The sequence below is a fragment of the Montipora foliosa genome, chromosome 14, assembly GCF_036669935.1.
Source record: "Montipora foliosa isolate CH-2021 chromosome 14, ASM3666993v2, whole genome shotgun sequence".
NCBI classification, from domain to species: Eukaryota; Metazoa; Cnidaria; class Anthozoa; order Scleractinia; family Acroporidae; genus Montipora; species Montipora foliosa.
Window position 1 is genome coordinate 17947060 of NC_090882.1, and position 16868 is coordinate 17963927.

Sequence of the window (16868 nt, forward strand, 5' to 3'; positions counted from 1 at the left end):
AACTACAACACCTGCATCCTGATCAACCCTTTCAAGTGTCTCAAGCAGTGGGTATAGTCCAAGCTTTTACACTACAACTTGTTGAAAATCTTGAGAGACCACGCAAAACAAAGCTGGCAATTTAACAGTTTAATTATACTCAAAACACTGAGAAAGTAAAAATGGAAAGACCAAGTATTTTCGTGCAACTGCCGCTTATCAACTCGATCTCGGAATGTCCTAGAAGTGGTAAACATTACATCGTGTTTCTTAACATAGCAAGATCTTTTCTAAAAATAGCAAGTTGTTTTTTCCCGCCAAAAAATATTAACATCGGAACAGTCTTTGGAAAGTTCCCAACACCCCTCCTCACTCGCGAGCAGATTGTTCTTTTCTTGGACGAACTCCAGCCGTGTGTCGAAGTTTTGAGGACTTCGCGTTAATGAGGCCTTTGGTAAGCATGTCAGCAACCATGTCTTCAGTTGTGCAATATTTCAATTCAATGTTCCCCTTAGCGACTTTGCTCACGAACAAAGTGATACTTGATCTTGACATGTTTTGCGCGTCCATGAAACTGTGAATTCTTGGGCATGCAACTAGCAGATTGGTTATCCTCGAATAACAAGGTTGCTGCAGTCTGCTTGACTCCTAGGTCTGACAGAAGTTGTCTCATCCAAACTGCGTCTTGAGCTGCGCTTGCCAATGCCATGTATTCAGCTTCAGCTGTTGACAGAGTGACATTTGACTGTTTCTTACTCCTCCAACTAACTGCTGCTCCTCCTGTCTGAAAAACGTAACCAGAGGTACACTTGCGATCATCCATATCACCAGCCCAGTCTGCATTGGAATAACCCGCGCAGTCTTTCATCTCTCCTCTGCTGTAGAGCAGACTCAGTTCTTGTGTTCCTTTCAGATATCGCATGATCCGTTTAACTGCAGGCCAGAGCTGATTTGTGGGCTCTGCACAGAATCTCGCAATATTATTCACAGCATAAGCAATATCTGGCCTTGTTCTAGTTGATAAATACAGCAGGCTTCGAACTGCGGACTGGAACTTTGCTTGATTTATCTTCTCACTGTCGTCTACAGCTTTGACTACTTTCGAACACAAGTCGACTGGCGTTGTGACTGGTTTGGAATTCTCCATACCAAACCTCTCCAGAACAGTTCTCCATCATTCAGGTTTTGAATGATTTTGACACCCAAGAAATGATGGGCCTGGCCCATAACAATACAATACAATACATACTTAATTTGACCGCTCCCTATAGGGGCTCTTCAGGGCCAATGAAACAATCAACGAAACAACAGAACACAACAACAACAACTGTTAAGAATCCCAACTGGCCGAGGCGAACCAGTTGGCTATTTACAAGTGCAGCTGGGAAGTTGCAACAGGGACTACCAGAAACAAATTAAGCGAGAGGTCAGAGCGGGTCTTGAACCCGGGATCTCCGGATCTCAAGGCAAGCGCCCTAACCACTGGGCCACACCGCCTCCAATCGAACCTTCATAACACACTGCTTGGCATCTTCGTCCTTAATTTCTGCCATTCGCTCCTCACTCTTACAGGCTAGTAGTAAATCGTCAACATGCACAAGGATAATGCACATCTCGCCAACTGAGGTGATGTATACACAGGGATGTCCGGTGGTTTGCACAAATCCCATCTTCTTCAGCTTGTTGTCCAGCACGGTGTTTCAGCATCTTGGAGACTGCTTGAGGCCATAGATACTTCGATTCAGTTTGCACACTAAGTCTTCTTTGCCTTTAACCTCAAAACTCTCCGGTTGTTTCATATACACCTCTCGTATATCTGCATTTAAGAATGCAGTGGTCACAACCATTCGATATAACTGTAAACCATGCTGCGCTGATAACGAGATTACTGTTCTAACTGACCCGAATCTAATCACTTCTGGACTTTTGAGAAAAACCTTGAGCCACGAGTTGAGCCTTGTACCTTTCCACTGAACCGTCAGTGTTGGTCTTGAGCTTGAACACCCACTTACTACCAATAGCTTTCTTGTCCTTAGGTAGTTCTACCAAATCCGAGACATTGTTTTCTCGAAGCGACCTCATTTCATTCCTCATTGCTTCCTGCCATTTGATCTTGTCATAACCAGACAATTTGCTATTGCACCTATTCACCGTAGTTATCTGGCGGCTTTCTCTCTCGTGTTGACCATCCCAATTCGACCTTTGATTCTTCATCTTGAACTGGCTCTTCCGAAAAGTAAGCAAACTCCGTGTTTTTCTTCTTCCATCGTTGCACTTGGCTCTTCCTCAATACTGTAGTTGCTGAACTCATGAAATATTACATCCCGACTGTGAAACACTCTTCTTCGTTCTGGGTCATACAGCCTGTAGCCTTTAGTTTCACTTCCATAACCATCTTTCGGTACATGCGCAAAAGCAGTACAGCCAAATATGCGTAGATGATTCAGTGTTGACCGCTCATCTCTCCAAGCCTCAGATGGTGTCATCTTGTTCACAGCCTTCGTAGGACTTCTGTTTTGTAAGTAAACCGCCGCTGACAGCGCTTCTGCTGAGGACCCGTGTGGTAGCTTCGAATCAGCTAGCATTGTTCTCATTCTTTCAACCTACTCCATTTTGTTCGGGAGTTTTCGGGATCGTACGTTCATGACGGATGCCCTCTCTCTTCAGGTAGCTTTCAAACTCTGCTGATGTGTATTCTCCTCCGTTATCAGTACGCAAGACTTTCAATTTGTCACCAGAAGAATTCTCTCCCAAAGCTTTCCACTGCAAGATTTTCTGGAAAACTTCATCTTTGCTCTTTAGGATATAAATCTACAAGTAACGTGTCTTGTCATCGATAAACGTTAGGAAGTATTCACCATCACCGAGTGATTTGGGTCCATTTTGCCACATACATCACTGTGAACTAAGCCAAGTTTCTGCTCACTACGTCTGCTACTGTGTGGAAACTTGCCACGATGAGTCTTCCACTCTGCGCATGATTCATAGAGGCTGATTCTCTTGATGAATTATAATCAAATCCATCAACCATATCGTGTCTGAACAACTCCTCCAGGTTGCGTGCACCAAGATAACCATATCGGCGATGCCAAATGCTTCCTTTGGTCTCCCGAGAAGACTTATCATCCGTAACATTCATCTTTTGACGTTCCTCTTGACAGTTCAGGTAGTACAGGTTGCCTACCCTAGTCGCAGTTGCAATCAGCTTCCGGTTCCATAATTTACCAGTGTCGCTGAATTCAACAGTTTTACCAGATTTTGTAGCTTTCGATACACAAGCAGATTGTAAGATACATTTGGAACATACAGCACTTCATAGAGCTTGCATTCCTTGATTTTGTAACCGGTAGTTGTGACCTCCAACGCTACATCTCCAAATCCAGTAGCTTCGACAGTGTATCCATCCCCCAGCACTACTTCCTGTGGCTTTTCCAGGCAACAAAGTTCAACAAACAGATTTTCATTGTTGTGTCAGCTTGCTCCAGGGTCCACTATCCAGATATCCTGAGCATCAATTGAGCTTGCAGATAACACTTGGCCTGCCACGAGACCCGTATTCTCACTCTCTGAACTAATGCTGTCTCTTTGTTTCATCTGCGCACTGTGCTCTTTGTGTTTTGTTTTGCGATCCTCCTTCTGGTTTGAGTCATTCCTTTCACTTGTCAGTTATCTACAATTTCATCTTATATGACCAAAACGACTACAGTGGTGACATTTCGGCCCTTTTCCTTTCCATCGGTGCTGACCAGTCATGGCCTTGGTCTCGCCTTCCATCCCTACAGCAACTTTATCCTTCAGGTTACTCTTTTAGTGCAACAGACGTTCTGTTATAATCTCCATCTTGGGAACTTCCACATTTGCTTCAAGTGCTGTAACTAACATACCAGGCCGACTTGCCAGGAGACGTATCACTCTATCCTCCTCCTTAACAGGGTTACCAGCTGCTGCTAGGGCATAAAAAATCTCGATCATGGCCTTTACATGTATTTGCAACGAGTATAGTTTATGACACAAGGCTAGCTTGTTGGCCCATGATTTCTTCCTAAGCTGATCAGTGGAGGGATCGTCTGGGTCTCCAATCAAATACAACAATGATGGATCAATTAACAACACTATGACTGAACTTTGAATATTTCGCAGCTCCTTCCTAAGCGGGGGCATTCTCGTTTTCGCTCACAATATCCCAGAATCCGTCTCTCATCAGTGCCATTCTTCACGTAGGACAGTTTTTCCCATTCAGCGGAACTAGCGTGTCGTATCTCTTGCTATATTTCCAAAGCAATGGCAATAACTTTCAGAGGTCAGGTTACAGAGTTCAAAGCAGCGATGTGACGACGAAATTTCTCTTCTTCACGCTTGTTCGTCTGGGCCCATAACGTGTTAAAAATCTTGAAAGACTGCAAAACATAGCTGGCAATATTAACAGTTTAATCATGCTCAAAACACAGAGAAAGTAAAAATGGAAAGAATTGGTATTTTCGTGCAACTGCAGCTTATGAACTCGATCTCGGAATGTTCTAGAAGTGGTAAACATTACATCATGTTTCCTAAGATGGCACAATCTTTTCTAAAAACAAAGTTGTTTTTCCCCGCCCAAAAATATGTATTTCGGAACTGTCTTTGGAAAGTTTCAGAGACAAAAAAAAACCACAGTCACTGAATGGTCTACAGTAATGTGCTAAGAGTGTAAGGTGCCAACACAACCAGGCATTTAGCTTTTAACTACAGTTAGTTTTTAAAGTATGTAAAGGAATGAAATGTGGCCTGACAAACGTTACTGCCACCTTTTGAAAGAACCAGCCCATCAAATATTTGGAACTTTCATGCTTTCTATACATTCTCCGTGTGAATATCTTGTTAGACTAATAGTCCTATCTGTATTCCAGTTTAAAGTTCGTTGTAAAGTGTACGCAACCGATCCTAGCGAGTTTAAACTACAAAAGCTACATTAGGAAATAAGGAAAAAAACAATAACATCAATTCTTCAGGCATGCACAATGTGTGAAATGATGGCAACATTTGTGTGTCTGTAAAATAAAAAGAAAGTGTTCATTGAAGGATGATGACAATCACGATGGTAATTCATGGTGATGTTACTGATAATAAGAAGGGTGTAAATGCTAAGGACGGAGCAATTGATTATCATGGTTGTCATCACTACCGAGAAAAAAGCTTAGGTGATAAAATTTCGAATGATGTTTGTAAAGATGCTGATGTACACGATTCTGGTGTTGTTGTTGTTGTTGTTGTTGTAGCTAAAGGCAATGTAAATAATTGACTTTTGCTTTCAATTTTGAGGCTAGGAACTAAAAAATGATGAAAACGAGAGTTAGCTAATGTTAAGAAAGTTATTAGGAGGACAGTATGCTTGTCTCAAAGTGATTGTCCAAGGATCTTTACATATGCGATCATTGACAGTAATGTCGTTTTCAGGTTGTTAATAGTTTTAACGATTTTTGTGATTGCAGATACTTAGTCTAAAAATTAAAATGAAAGAAAGACAGTGGGCTCATAGTAGTTTTGAGAGTTAGCATGATTAAGGAAGATGTTGATTTTGTAATAAGTTGTAGTTTCATAATAATGAAAAAATGTTGAAAAACTTGATGATGGTGTTGAAGTAATGGATTGGTTGGGATGATTTTCGTTCTTTTGTGCTATAAAAAATTGGATGAGTTCCCAGTTTGTATCGGCGAGGAAGATTCTATCACTTTGAACGAGGTTGAAAAGTGACGTTTATTTCTCAGCTGACTGTGCTTTTACCAAACTTAACAAGAATTTCCTTTTTAGGACCAGCACTTCGTCGTCGTCATATCAGTCGATTTCACAAAGAAGCACGGGGATATATTTCTCTTCCAGCTCGACCGGCTCTACAGGAACTCGACACACCATTGGTTCTTCAAGTAGGGTACCGCCTACTTTAAAACCACCGCCACGGACATCAAGAGTGTCACCCAGCAGGTTATGAGCTAAACATGGGATTCAATAGTGTGTTAAGGGAGAAAGGGACTTTTTTGGATGAATAAAAGGGGGTGAAATGAAGACAGAATGGAGTAAGACTGATTATTTGGTTTGAATCATTAGCATCATTTCTGCACTGACCTTTATAAAATTAAAGAGAAGAACGGATGTGATATTCATTTAAAATAAAATAATTCAAATGACTGCATGAAGGCAACACAACACAACACAACGTGCTAAAAGACTTTCGCTGAATTTCTATTTCTCAGAATTGTGGAAAAAGTTTGGGGCTTAAGAAATACTTGAAGTCTGCATTAATCCCTCTCTTGTTAAAATCACAAGCCATTTGATTGTTTCTATAAGTGGTAAATTGGTTGGGTGTGAATCTTCACCATTGCAAAATATATAAAAGATCTGTATGCAACAAATATGAGAATGTAATTAAGAAAAAAAAGACTCGGCGTTTTGACCGAACTTTTGTCATTATCAAGCTAAAAGTGAAGATAAATTTTTTTTGCATAGGTATAAATATAAAACAAAGAAGTAAAATTAGGTAAAGTATGAAAATGTAAAAAAGAGTTGTTAAAAAACATGCAAGAATAACATAATTAGAAATGATTAAAAAAGGTTTTGGACAAAATTGAGTGTGACTGTACATTGAGACTGGGTCTCGGTTCATTAATAAAAAACATTTCATAAATGAGACAGGCACACTTGTTCTTGCACTTTTTTAAAATGGTAAAATTCTGGGTAAGCTCATTGGGGACATAAGACTTTTTCGCACGGAAATGTTTTCCAATAGAGGAAGACGCATTCTTATGCTTCTCTACGTGTTGATGCAAATGCAGCCGCGTGTAACCAACGTAACCTGAATCACACAGCTCACATTTAATTGATTGATATTTTAAAATCATTTTTAATGATGTTATTCTTGCATGTTTTTTAACATCCCTTTTTTACATTTACTTTTTAGTTTAAATCGTTTTAAGAAACCTTTACTTATAGAAAAAACAAGAAAGATTTCTTAATAACCGTTCAAATAAAAAGTTTGATTTCAGGACAAGCTGTTGATCCCTCTTACAAGATATTGACGATAAAGAAGTAAAACAACAACAGAAAAATGAAGAGAGGATCCAACCTTCCCCAAAATTCTAGTTATGGTATGCCAGCCATCATGCTAAATTGCTAAAGAAAACTAATATTTGTATGGTTTGGTTTTCCTAGTTCAAAATACTCGTCCTCAAGCTGGTATAGCTCGAGTGTCTCCTCGAAAACAACATCCTCCACATCGGTCAGCACTAGTGTGTATAGCAGTACATCCTTCAGCACATCGATTTCCAGTGTTTCAACACCAACAACATCATCAGTCACAACAACTGTCTCAAGCAGTACATCTCCGAGCACGTCAACTTCCACGTCACCTACTACCAGTTTCAGTTTCATTTCGTCCACACCAACTACAACTAGTTACAGGAGTTCCAGTGTTTCTACTCCAACCACGACAACCTCATCCACCTCAGTTTCCAGTAGTGTGTCAAGCAGCACATCCTCCAGCACGTCGAGTTTCAGTTTGTCGACACCAACTACATCTAGGTTCTCGACACTTTCTAGTACAAGCCTTAGTAGTTACTCTTCAAGTTACTCAAGTTCTAGTGTGTCTACTCCAAGCACGACAACCTCGTCCACCTCAGTAACAAGTAGTGTGTCAAGCAGTGCATCGTCCAGCACGTCGAGTTTTAGCTTGTCCACACCAACTACAACTAGTTTTTCGACGTTTTCTAGTACAAGTGTAAGTAGTTCCACTTCAAGTTACACGAGTTCCAGTGTTTCTACTCCAACCACGACAACCTCGTCCACCTCAGTATCCAGTAGTGTGTCGAGCAGCACATCCTCTAGCTCGTCGAGTTTCAGTTTGTCCACACCAACTACAACTAGTTTTTCGACCTTCTCCACTACAAGTGTAAGTAGTTCCACTTCACGTTACACGAGCTCCAGTGTCTCTACTGCAACCACGAGAAGCTCGTCCACTTCAGTATCCAGTAGTGTGTCGAGCAGTACATCGTCCAGGTCGTCAAGTTTCAGCTTGTCCACACCAACTACAACTAGTTTTTCGACGTTCTCCACTACAAGTCTAAGTAGTTCCTCTTCAAGTTACACAAGCTCCAGTGCTTCCACTCCAACCACGACAACCTCGTCCACCTCAGTATCAAGTAGTGTGTCGAGCAGCACATCGCCAAGCACGTCCAGTTTCAGCTTGTCAACACCAACTACAACTAGTTTTTCGACGTTCTCCACTACAAGTTACAGGAGCTCCAGTGTTTCTACTTCGACTACGACAAGCTCGTCCACCTCAGTATCCAGTAGTGTGTCGAGCAGCACATCATCGAGCACGTCGAGTTTCAGTTTGTCCAGACCAACTACAACTAGTTTCTCGACATTTTCTAGTACAAGCCTGAATACCTACTCTTCAAGTTACTCAAGTTCTAGTGTGTCTACTCCAACCACGACAACCTCGTCCACCTCAGTATCCAGTAGTGTGTCGAGCAGCACATCGTCCAGCACGTCAAGTTTTAGCTTGTCCACACCAACTACAACTAGTTTTTCGACCTTTTCCACTACAAGTCTAAGTAGTTCCACTTCAAGTCACAGAAGCTCCAGTGTTTCTACTTCGACTACGACAAGCTCGTCCACCTCAGTATCCAGTAGTGTGTCGAGCAGCACATCATCGAGCACATCGAGTTTAAGTTTGTCCACACCAACTACAACTAGTTTCTCGACGTTTTCTAGTACAAGCCCGAGTAGTTACTCTTCAAGTTACAAAAGTTCCAGTGCGTCTACTCCAAGCACGACAACCTCGTCCACCTCAGTAACAAGTAGTGTGTCAAGCAGTACATCGTCCAGTACGTCAAGTTTCAGCTTGTCCACACCAACTACAACTAGTTTTTCCACGTTCTCCTCTACAAGTCCAAGTAGTTTAACCTCAAGTTACACGAGTACCAGTGTTTCTACTCCAACCACGACAACGTTGTCCACTTCAGTATCCAGTAGTGTGTCAAGCAGCACATCGCCAAGCACGTCAAGTTTCAGCTTGTCCACACCAACTACAACTAGTTTTTCGACGTTCTCCACTACTAGTCTAAGTAGTTCTACTTCAAGTTACAGGAGCTCCAGTGTTTTTACTTTGACCACGACAAGCTCGTCCACCCCATTATCCAGTAGTGTGTCGAGCAGCACATCATCGAGCACGTCGAGTTTCAGTTTGTCCACACCAACTACAACTAGTTTCTCGACATTTTCTAGTACAAGCCTGAGTAGCTACTCCTCAAGTTACTCAAGTCCTAGCGTGTCTACTCCAAGCACGACAACCTCGTCCACCTCAGTATCCAGTAGTGTGTCGAGCAGCACATCGCCGAGCACGTCAAGTTTCAGCTTGTCCACACCAACTACAACTAGTTTTTCGACGTTCTCCACTACAAGTCTAAGTAGTTCTACTTCAAGTTACTCAAGTTCTAGTGTGTCTACTCCAACCACGACAACCTCGTCCACCTCAGTATCCAGTAGTGTGTCGAGCAGCACATCGCCGAGCACGTCGAGTTTCAGCTTGTCCACACCAACTACAACTAGTTTTTCGACGTTCTCCACTACAAGTCTAAGTAGTTCTACTTCAAGTTACTCGAGCTCTAGTGTTTCTACTTCAACCACGACAAGCTCATCCAGCTCAGTATCCAGTAGTGTGTCGAGCAGCACATCCTCGAGCACGTCGAGTGTCAGTTTGTCCACACTAACTACAACTAGTCTTTCGACGTTCTCCACTACAAGTCTAAGTAGTTCCACTTCAAGTTACACGAGTTCCAGTGTTTCTACTCCAACCACGACAACCTCAGTTTCCAGTAGTGTCTTAAGCAGTACCACCTCTGTCAGGTACGCATATGTTTTTATTTCTTTTAGTCGTAGTTTTTATCATTTTGGTATCCGTGGAAGTGTTTTAAGATGGGGCTTAAAATTGTAATGTGTGTAGAATTACCGTTTTGAATCGACTTGGAGGAACAAAGTAAAATTGTTTTCTAGGAATGTAGGTGTGCCATTTTGCTGAACGTCAGTGGTAAAATTACGTGATCTAGTAAATCAATAACCAGAACAGCATTACTGCTACCTTTTGTAAGTGCCACCCACGAAAATATTTGAAACTTTAAGCCTTGCACTCTTTCTTAGTGTAGATATGTTGCTCCAAGAGTCATATTTTCACCCCAGTTAAGAGTTTACTGTAAAAAAGAAGTAGTTCTTCACAGCAGATCATAGGTGGCTTAAAGATGCAGTCCAATAACAACATTAGGAAATAAGGAGAACGAAATTTAGATGGATTGGTCAGGGATGCACAAGGTCTTAAATGATGGGAAGATTTGTGTGAGTCTGTAAAAGTAAAAGAAAGTGTTCATTAAAAGATGATGAGAATGACGATGGTAATTCATGATCATGTTACTGATAATAAGGAGGGTGTAAATGCTAACGACAGGGCAAATGATTATCATGGTTTTCATCACTACCGAAAAAATGCTTAGGTGATGTAATTTGGAATGATGCTTGTAAAGATGCTGATGTGCACGATTCTGATGTTGTTGTAGCTAAAGGCAATGTAAATAATTGACTTTTGCCTTCAATTTTGAGGTTAGCCACTGAAAATGATAAGAACGAGAGTTAGGTCATGTTAAGAAAGTTATTAGGAGGACAGTATGCTTGTCTCAAAGTCATTGTCCAAAGATCTTTAGATATGCGATCATTGACAGTGATGTCGTTTTCAGGTTGTTAATAGTTTTAACGATTTTTGTGATTGCACTGATACTTAGTCTAAAAATTAAAATGAAAGAAAGACAATGGGATGATGGTAGTTTTGAGAATTATGATGATTAAAGAAGATGTTGATTTCGTAATAAGGTGTAGTTTCATAATAATGAAAAATATTGAAAAACTTGATGATGGTAGTGATGGTGGTCATGATGGCGTTGATGTAATGGATTGGTTGGGATGATTTTCATTATTTTGTGCTATAAAAGTTTGGATGAGTTCCCAGTTTGTATCAGCGAGGAAGATTCTATCACTTTGAACAAGGTTGAAAAGTGACGTTTGTTTCTCAGCTGACTGTGCTTTTACCAAACTTAACAAGAATTTCCTTTTTAGGACCAGCACTTCGTCGTCGTCATATCAGTCGATTTCACAAAGAAGCACGGGGATATATTTCTCTTCCAGCTCGACCGGCTCTACAGGAACTCGACACACCATTGGTTCTTCAAGTAGGGTACCGCCTACTTTAAAACCACCGCCACGGACATCAAGAGTGTCACCCAGCAGGTTATGAGCTAAACATGGGATTCAATAGTGTGTTAAGGGAGAAAGGGACTTTTTTGGATGAATAAAAGGGGGTGAAATGAAGACAGAATGGAGTAAGACTGATTATTTGGTTTGAATCATTAGCATCATTTCTGCACTGACCTTTATAAACTTTAAAGAGAAGAACGGATGTGATATTCATTTAAAATAAAATAATTCAAATGACTGCATGAAGGAAAATATAAAGCATCTTGTATCACAACACAACGTGCTAAAACATTTTCGCTGAGTTTCTATTTCTTAGAATTCTGGAAAGTTTGGGGCTTAAGAAATACTTGAAGTCTGCATTAATCCCTCTCTTGTTAAAATCACAAGCCATTTGATTGTTTCTATAAGTGGTAAATTGGTTGAGTGTGGAGAAGATATCTACTTAGTCCACTTACTAATCTTCACCATTGCAAAATATGTAAGTTATCTTTATGCAACAAATATGAGAATGAAATTAAGAAAAAAAGGGTAAAAACACTCGGCGTTTTGACCGAACTTTTGTCATTATCAAGCTAAAAGTGAAGATAAATTTTTTTGCATAGGTATAAATATAAAACAAAGAAGTAAAACTATGTAAAGTATGAAAATGTAAAAAAGAGTTGTTAAAAAACATGCAAGAATAACATAATTAGAAATGATTAAAAAGGTTTTGGACAAATTGAGTACATTGAGACTGGGTCTTGGCACACTTGTTCTTGCACTTTTTTAAAATGGTAAAATTCTCGGTAAGATCATTGGGCACATAAGACTTTTTCATACGGAAATGTTTTCCAATAGACGAAGACGCACACATTTAATTGATTGGTATTTTAAAATCATTAGTAATGATGTTATTCCTGCATGTTTTTGAACACCCCTCTTTTACATTTTCATACTTAACATACTTTTTGCTGTTAGTTTTTAGTTCAAATCGTTTTAAAGAAACCTTTACTTATAAGAAATCAAGAAAGATTTCTTAATTACTGTTCAAATAAAAAGTTTGATTTCAGGACAAGGTGTTGATCCCTCTTACAAGATATTGACGATAGAAAGTAAAACAACAAAAGAAAAATGAAGAGAGGATCAAACCTTCCCCAAAATTCTAGTTATGGTATGCCAACCATCATGCTAAATTGCTAAAGAAAACTAATGTTTGTATGGTTTGGTCTTCCTAGTTCAAAATACTCGTCCTCAAGCTTGTATAGCTCAAGTGTGTCCTCGAAAACAACATCTTCCACATCGGTCAGCACTAGTTACAGGAGCTCCAGTGTTTCTACTTCGACTACGAGAAGCTCGTCCACCTCAGTATCTAGTAGTGTGTCGAGCAGCACATCATCGAGCACGTCGAGTTTAAGTTTGTCCACACCAACAACAACTAGTTTCTCGACATTTTCTAGTACAAGCCTGAGTACCTACTCTTCAAGTTACTCAAGTTCTAGTGTGTCTACTCCAAGCACGACAACCTCGTCCACCTCAGTATCCAGTAGTGTGTCGAGCAGCACATCATCGAGCACATGGAGTTTAAGTTTGTCCACACCAACTACAACTAGTTTCTCGACGTTTTCTAGTACAAGCCTGAGTAGTTACTCTTCAAGTTACACAAGTTCCAGTGCGTCTACTCCAAGCACGACAACCTCGTCCACCTCAGTAACAAGTAGTGTGTCAAGCAGTACATCGTCCAGCACGTCAAGTTTCAGCTTGTCCACACCAACTACAACTAGTTTTTCCACGTTCTCCTCTACAAGTCCAAGTAGTTCCACGTCAAGTTACACGAGTACCAGTGTTTCTACTCCAACCACGACAACCTCGTCCACTTCAGTATCCAGTAGTGTGTCAAGCAGCACCTCGCCAAGCACGTCAAGTTTCAGCTTGTCCACACCAACTACAACTAGTTTTTCGACGTTCTCCACTACAAGTCTAAGTAGTTCCACTTCAAGTTACAGGAGCTCCAGTGTTTCTACTTCGACCACGACAAGCTCGTCCACCTCATTATCCAGTAGTGTGTCGAGCAGCACATCATCGAGCACGTCGAGTTTCAGTTTGTCCACACCAACTACAACTAGTTTCTCGACATTTTCTAGTACAAGCCTGAGTAGCTACTCCTCAAGTTACTCAAGTTCTAGCGTGTCTACTCCAAGCACGACAACCTCGTCCACCTCAGTAACAAGTAGTGTGTCAAGCAGTACATCGTCCAGCACGTCAAGTTTCAGTTTGTCCACGCCAACTACAACTAGTTTTTCCACGTTCTCCTCTACAAGTCCAAGTAGTTCCACCTCAAGTTACACGAGTACCAGTGTTTCTACTCCAACCACGACAACCTCGTCCACTTCAGTATCCAGTAGTGTGTCAAGCAGCACCTCGTCAAGCACGTCAAGTTTCAGCTTGTCCACACCAACTACAACTAGTTTTTCGACGTTCTCCACTACAAGTCTAAGTAGTTCCACTTCAAGTTACAGGAGCTCCAGTGTTTCTACTTCGACCACGACAAGCTCGTCCACCTCATTATCCAGTAGTGTGTCGAGCAGCACATCATCGAGCTCGTCGAGTTTCAGTTTGTCCACACCAACTACAACTAGTTTCTCGACATTTTCTAGTACAAGCCTGAGTAGCTACTCCTCAAGTTACTCAAGTTCTAGCGTGTCTACTCCAAGAACAACAACCTCGTCCACCTCAGTAACAAGTAGTGTGTCAAGCAGTACATCGTCCAGCACGTCAAGTTTCAGCTTGTCCACACCAACTACAACTAGTTTTTCCACGTTCTCCTCTACAAGTCCAAGTAGTTCCACCTCAAGTTACACGAGTACCAGTGTTTCTACTCCAACCACGACAACGTTGTCCACTTCAGTATCCAGTAGTGTGTCAAGCAGCGCATCGCCAAGCACGTCAAGTTTTAGCTTGTCCACACCAACTACAACTAGTTTTTCGACGTTCCCCACTACAAGTCTAAGTAGTTCCACTTCAAGTTACAGGAGCTCCAGTGTTTCTACTTCGACCACGACAAGCTCGTCCACCTCATTATCCAGTAGTGTGTCGAGCAGCACATCATCGAGCACGTCGAGTTTCAGTTTGTCCACACCAACTACAACTAGTTTCTCGACATTTTCTAGTACAAGCCTGAGTAGCTACTCCTCAAGTTACTCAAGTTCTAGTGTGTCTACTCCAACCACGACAACCTCGTCCACCTCAGTATCCAGTAGTGTGTCGAGCAGCACATCGCCGAGCACGTCGAGTTTCAGCTTGTCCACACCAACTACAACTAGTTTTTCGACGTTCTCCACTACAAGTCTAAGTAGTTCTACTTCAAGTTACTCGAGCTCTAGTGTTTCTACTTCAACCACGACAAGCTCATCCAGCTCAGTATCCAGTAGTGTGTCGAGCAGCACATCCTCGAGCACGTCGAGTGTCAGTTTGTCCACACTAACTACAACTAGTCTTTCGACGTTCTCCACTACAAGTCTAAGTAGTTCCACTTCAAGTTACACGAGTTCCAGTGTTTCTACTCCAACCACGACAACCTCAGTTTCCAGTAGTGTCTTAAGCAGTACCACCTCTGTCAGGTACGCATATGTTTTTATTTCTTTTAGTCGTAGTTTTTATCATTTTGGTATCCGTGGAAGTGTTTTAAGATGGGGCTTAAAATTGTAATGTGTGTAGAACTACCGTTTTGAATCGACTTGGAGGAACAAAGTAAAATTGTGTTCTAGGAATGTAGGTGTGCCATTTTGCTTAACGTCAGTGGTAAAATTACGTGATCTAGTAAATCAATAACCAGAACAACATTACTGCTACCTTTTGTAAGTGCCACCCACGAAAATATTTGAAACTTTAAGCCTTGCACTCTTTCTTAGTGTAGATATGTTGCTCCAAGAGTCATATTTTCACCCCAGTTAAGAGTTTACTGTAAAAAAGAAGTAGTTCCTCACAGCAGATCATAGGTGGCTTAAAAATGCAGTCCAATAACAACATTAGGAAATAAGGAAAACGAAATTTAGATGGATTGGTCAGGGATGCACAAGGTCTTAAATGATGGCAAGATTTGTGTGAGTCTGTAAAAGTAAAAGAAAGTGTTCATTAAAAGATGATGAGAATGACGATGGTAATTCATGATCATGTTACTGATAATAAGGAGGGTGTAAATGCTAACGACAGGGCAAATGATTATCATGGTTTTCATCACTACCGAAAAAATGCTTAGGTGATGTAATTTGGAATGATGCTTGTAAAGATGCTGATGTGCACGATTCTGATGTTGTTGTAGCTAAAGGCAATGTAAATAATTGACTTTTGCTTTCAATTTTGAGGTTAGCCACTGAAAATGATAAGAACGAGAGTTAGGTCATGTTAAGAAAGTTATTAGGAGGACAGTATGCTTGTCTCAAAGTCATTGTCCAAAGATCTTTAGATATGCGATCATTGACAGTGATGTCGTTTTCAGGTTGTTAATAGTTTTAACGATTTTTGTGATTGCACAGATACTTAGTCTAAAAATTAAAATGAAAGAAAGACAATGGGATGATGGTAGTTTTGAGAATTATGATGATTAAAGAAGATGTTGATTTCGTAATAAGGTGTAGTTTCATAATAATGAAAAATATTGAAAAACTTGATGATGGTAGTGATGGTGGTCATGATGGCGTTGATGTAATGGATTGGTTGGGATGATTTTCATTATTTTGTGCTATAAAAGTTTGGATGAGTTCCCAGTTTGTATCAGCGAGGAAGATTCTATCACTTTGAACAAGGTTGAAAAGTGACGTTTGTTTCTCAGCTGACTGTGCTTTTACCAAACTTAACAAGAATTTCCTTTTTAGGACCAGCACTTCGTCGTCGTCATATCAGTCGATTTCACAAAGAAGCACGGGGATATATTTCTCTTCCAGCTCGACCGGCTCTACAGGAACTCGACACACCATTGGTTCTTCAAGTAGGGTACCGCCTACTTTAAAACCACCGCCACGGACATCAAGAGTGTCACCCAGCAGGTTATGAGCTAAACATGGGATTCAATAGTGTGTTAAGGGAGAAAGGGACTTTTTTGGATGAATAAAAGGGGGTGAAATGAAGACAGAATGGAGTAAGACTGATTATTTGGTTTGAATCATTAGCATCATTTCTGCACTGACCTTTATAAACTTTAAAGAGAAGAACGGATGTGATATTCATTTAAAATAAAATAATTCAAATGACTGCATGAAGGAAAATATAAAGCATCTTGTATCACAACACAACGTGCTAAAACATTTTCGCTGAGTTTCTATTTCTTAGAATTCTGGAAAGTTTGGGGCTTAAGAAATACTTGAAGTCTGCATTAATCCCTCTCTTGTTAAAATCACAAGCCATTTGATTGTTTCTATAAGTGGTAAATTGGTTGAGTGTGGAGAAGATATCTACTTAGTCCACTTACTAATCTTCACCATTGCAAAATATGTAAGTTATCTTTATGCAACAAATATGAGAATGAAATTAAGAAAAAAAGGGTAAAAACACTCGGCGTTTTGACCGAACTTTTGTCATTAACAAGCTAAAAGTGAAGATAAAAATTTTTGCATAGGTATAAATATAAAACAAAGAAGTAAAAC

At 40.5% G+C, this 16868-nt stretch overlaps 1 protein-coding gene across 1 annotated transcript in view; it reads left to right on the plus strand.

The window, feature by feature from the left end:
• The window catches only part of LOC137984478 (mucin-19-like), an 89286-nt gene that overhangs the window by 37412 nt on the left and 35006 nt on the right, over positions 1-16868 (plus strand). Inside the window, exons 29-34 of the mRNA XM_068831649.1 lie at positions 5767-5937; positions 7162-9354; positions 9499-9858; positions 11113-11283; positions 12465-14846; positions 16101-16271. Of these exons, the coding sequence (XP_068687750.1) occupies positions 5767-5937; positions 7162-9354; positions 9499-9858; positions 11113-11283; positions 12465-14846; positions 16101-16271 (5448 nt within the window). The remainder of the gene's footprint in view (positions 1-5766; positions 5938-7161; positions 9355-9498; positions 9859-11112; positions 11284-12464; positions 14847-16100; positions 16272-16868) is intronic.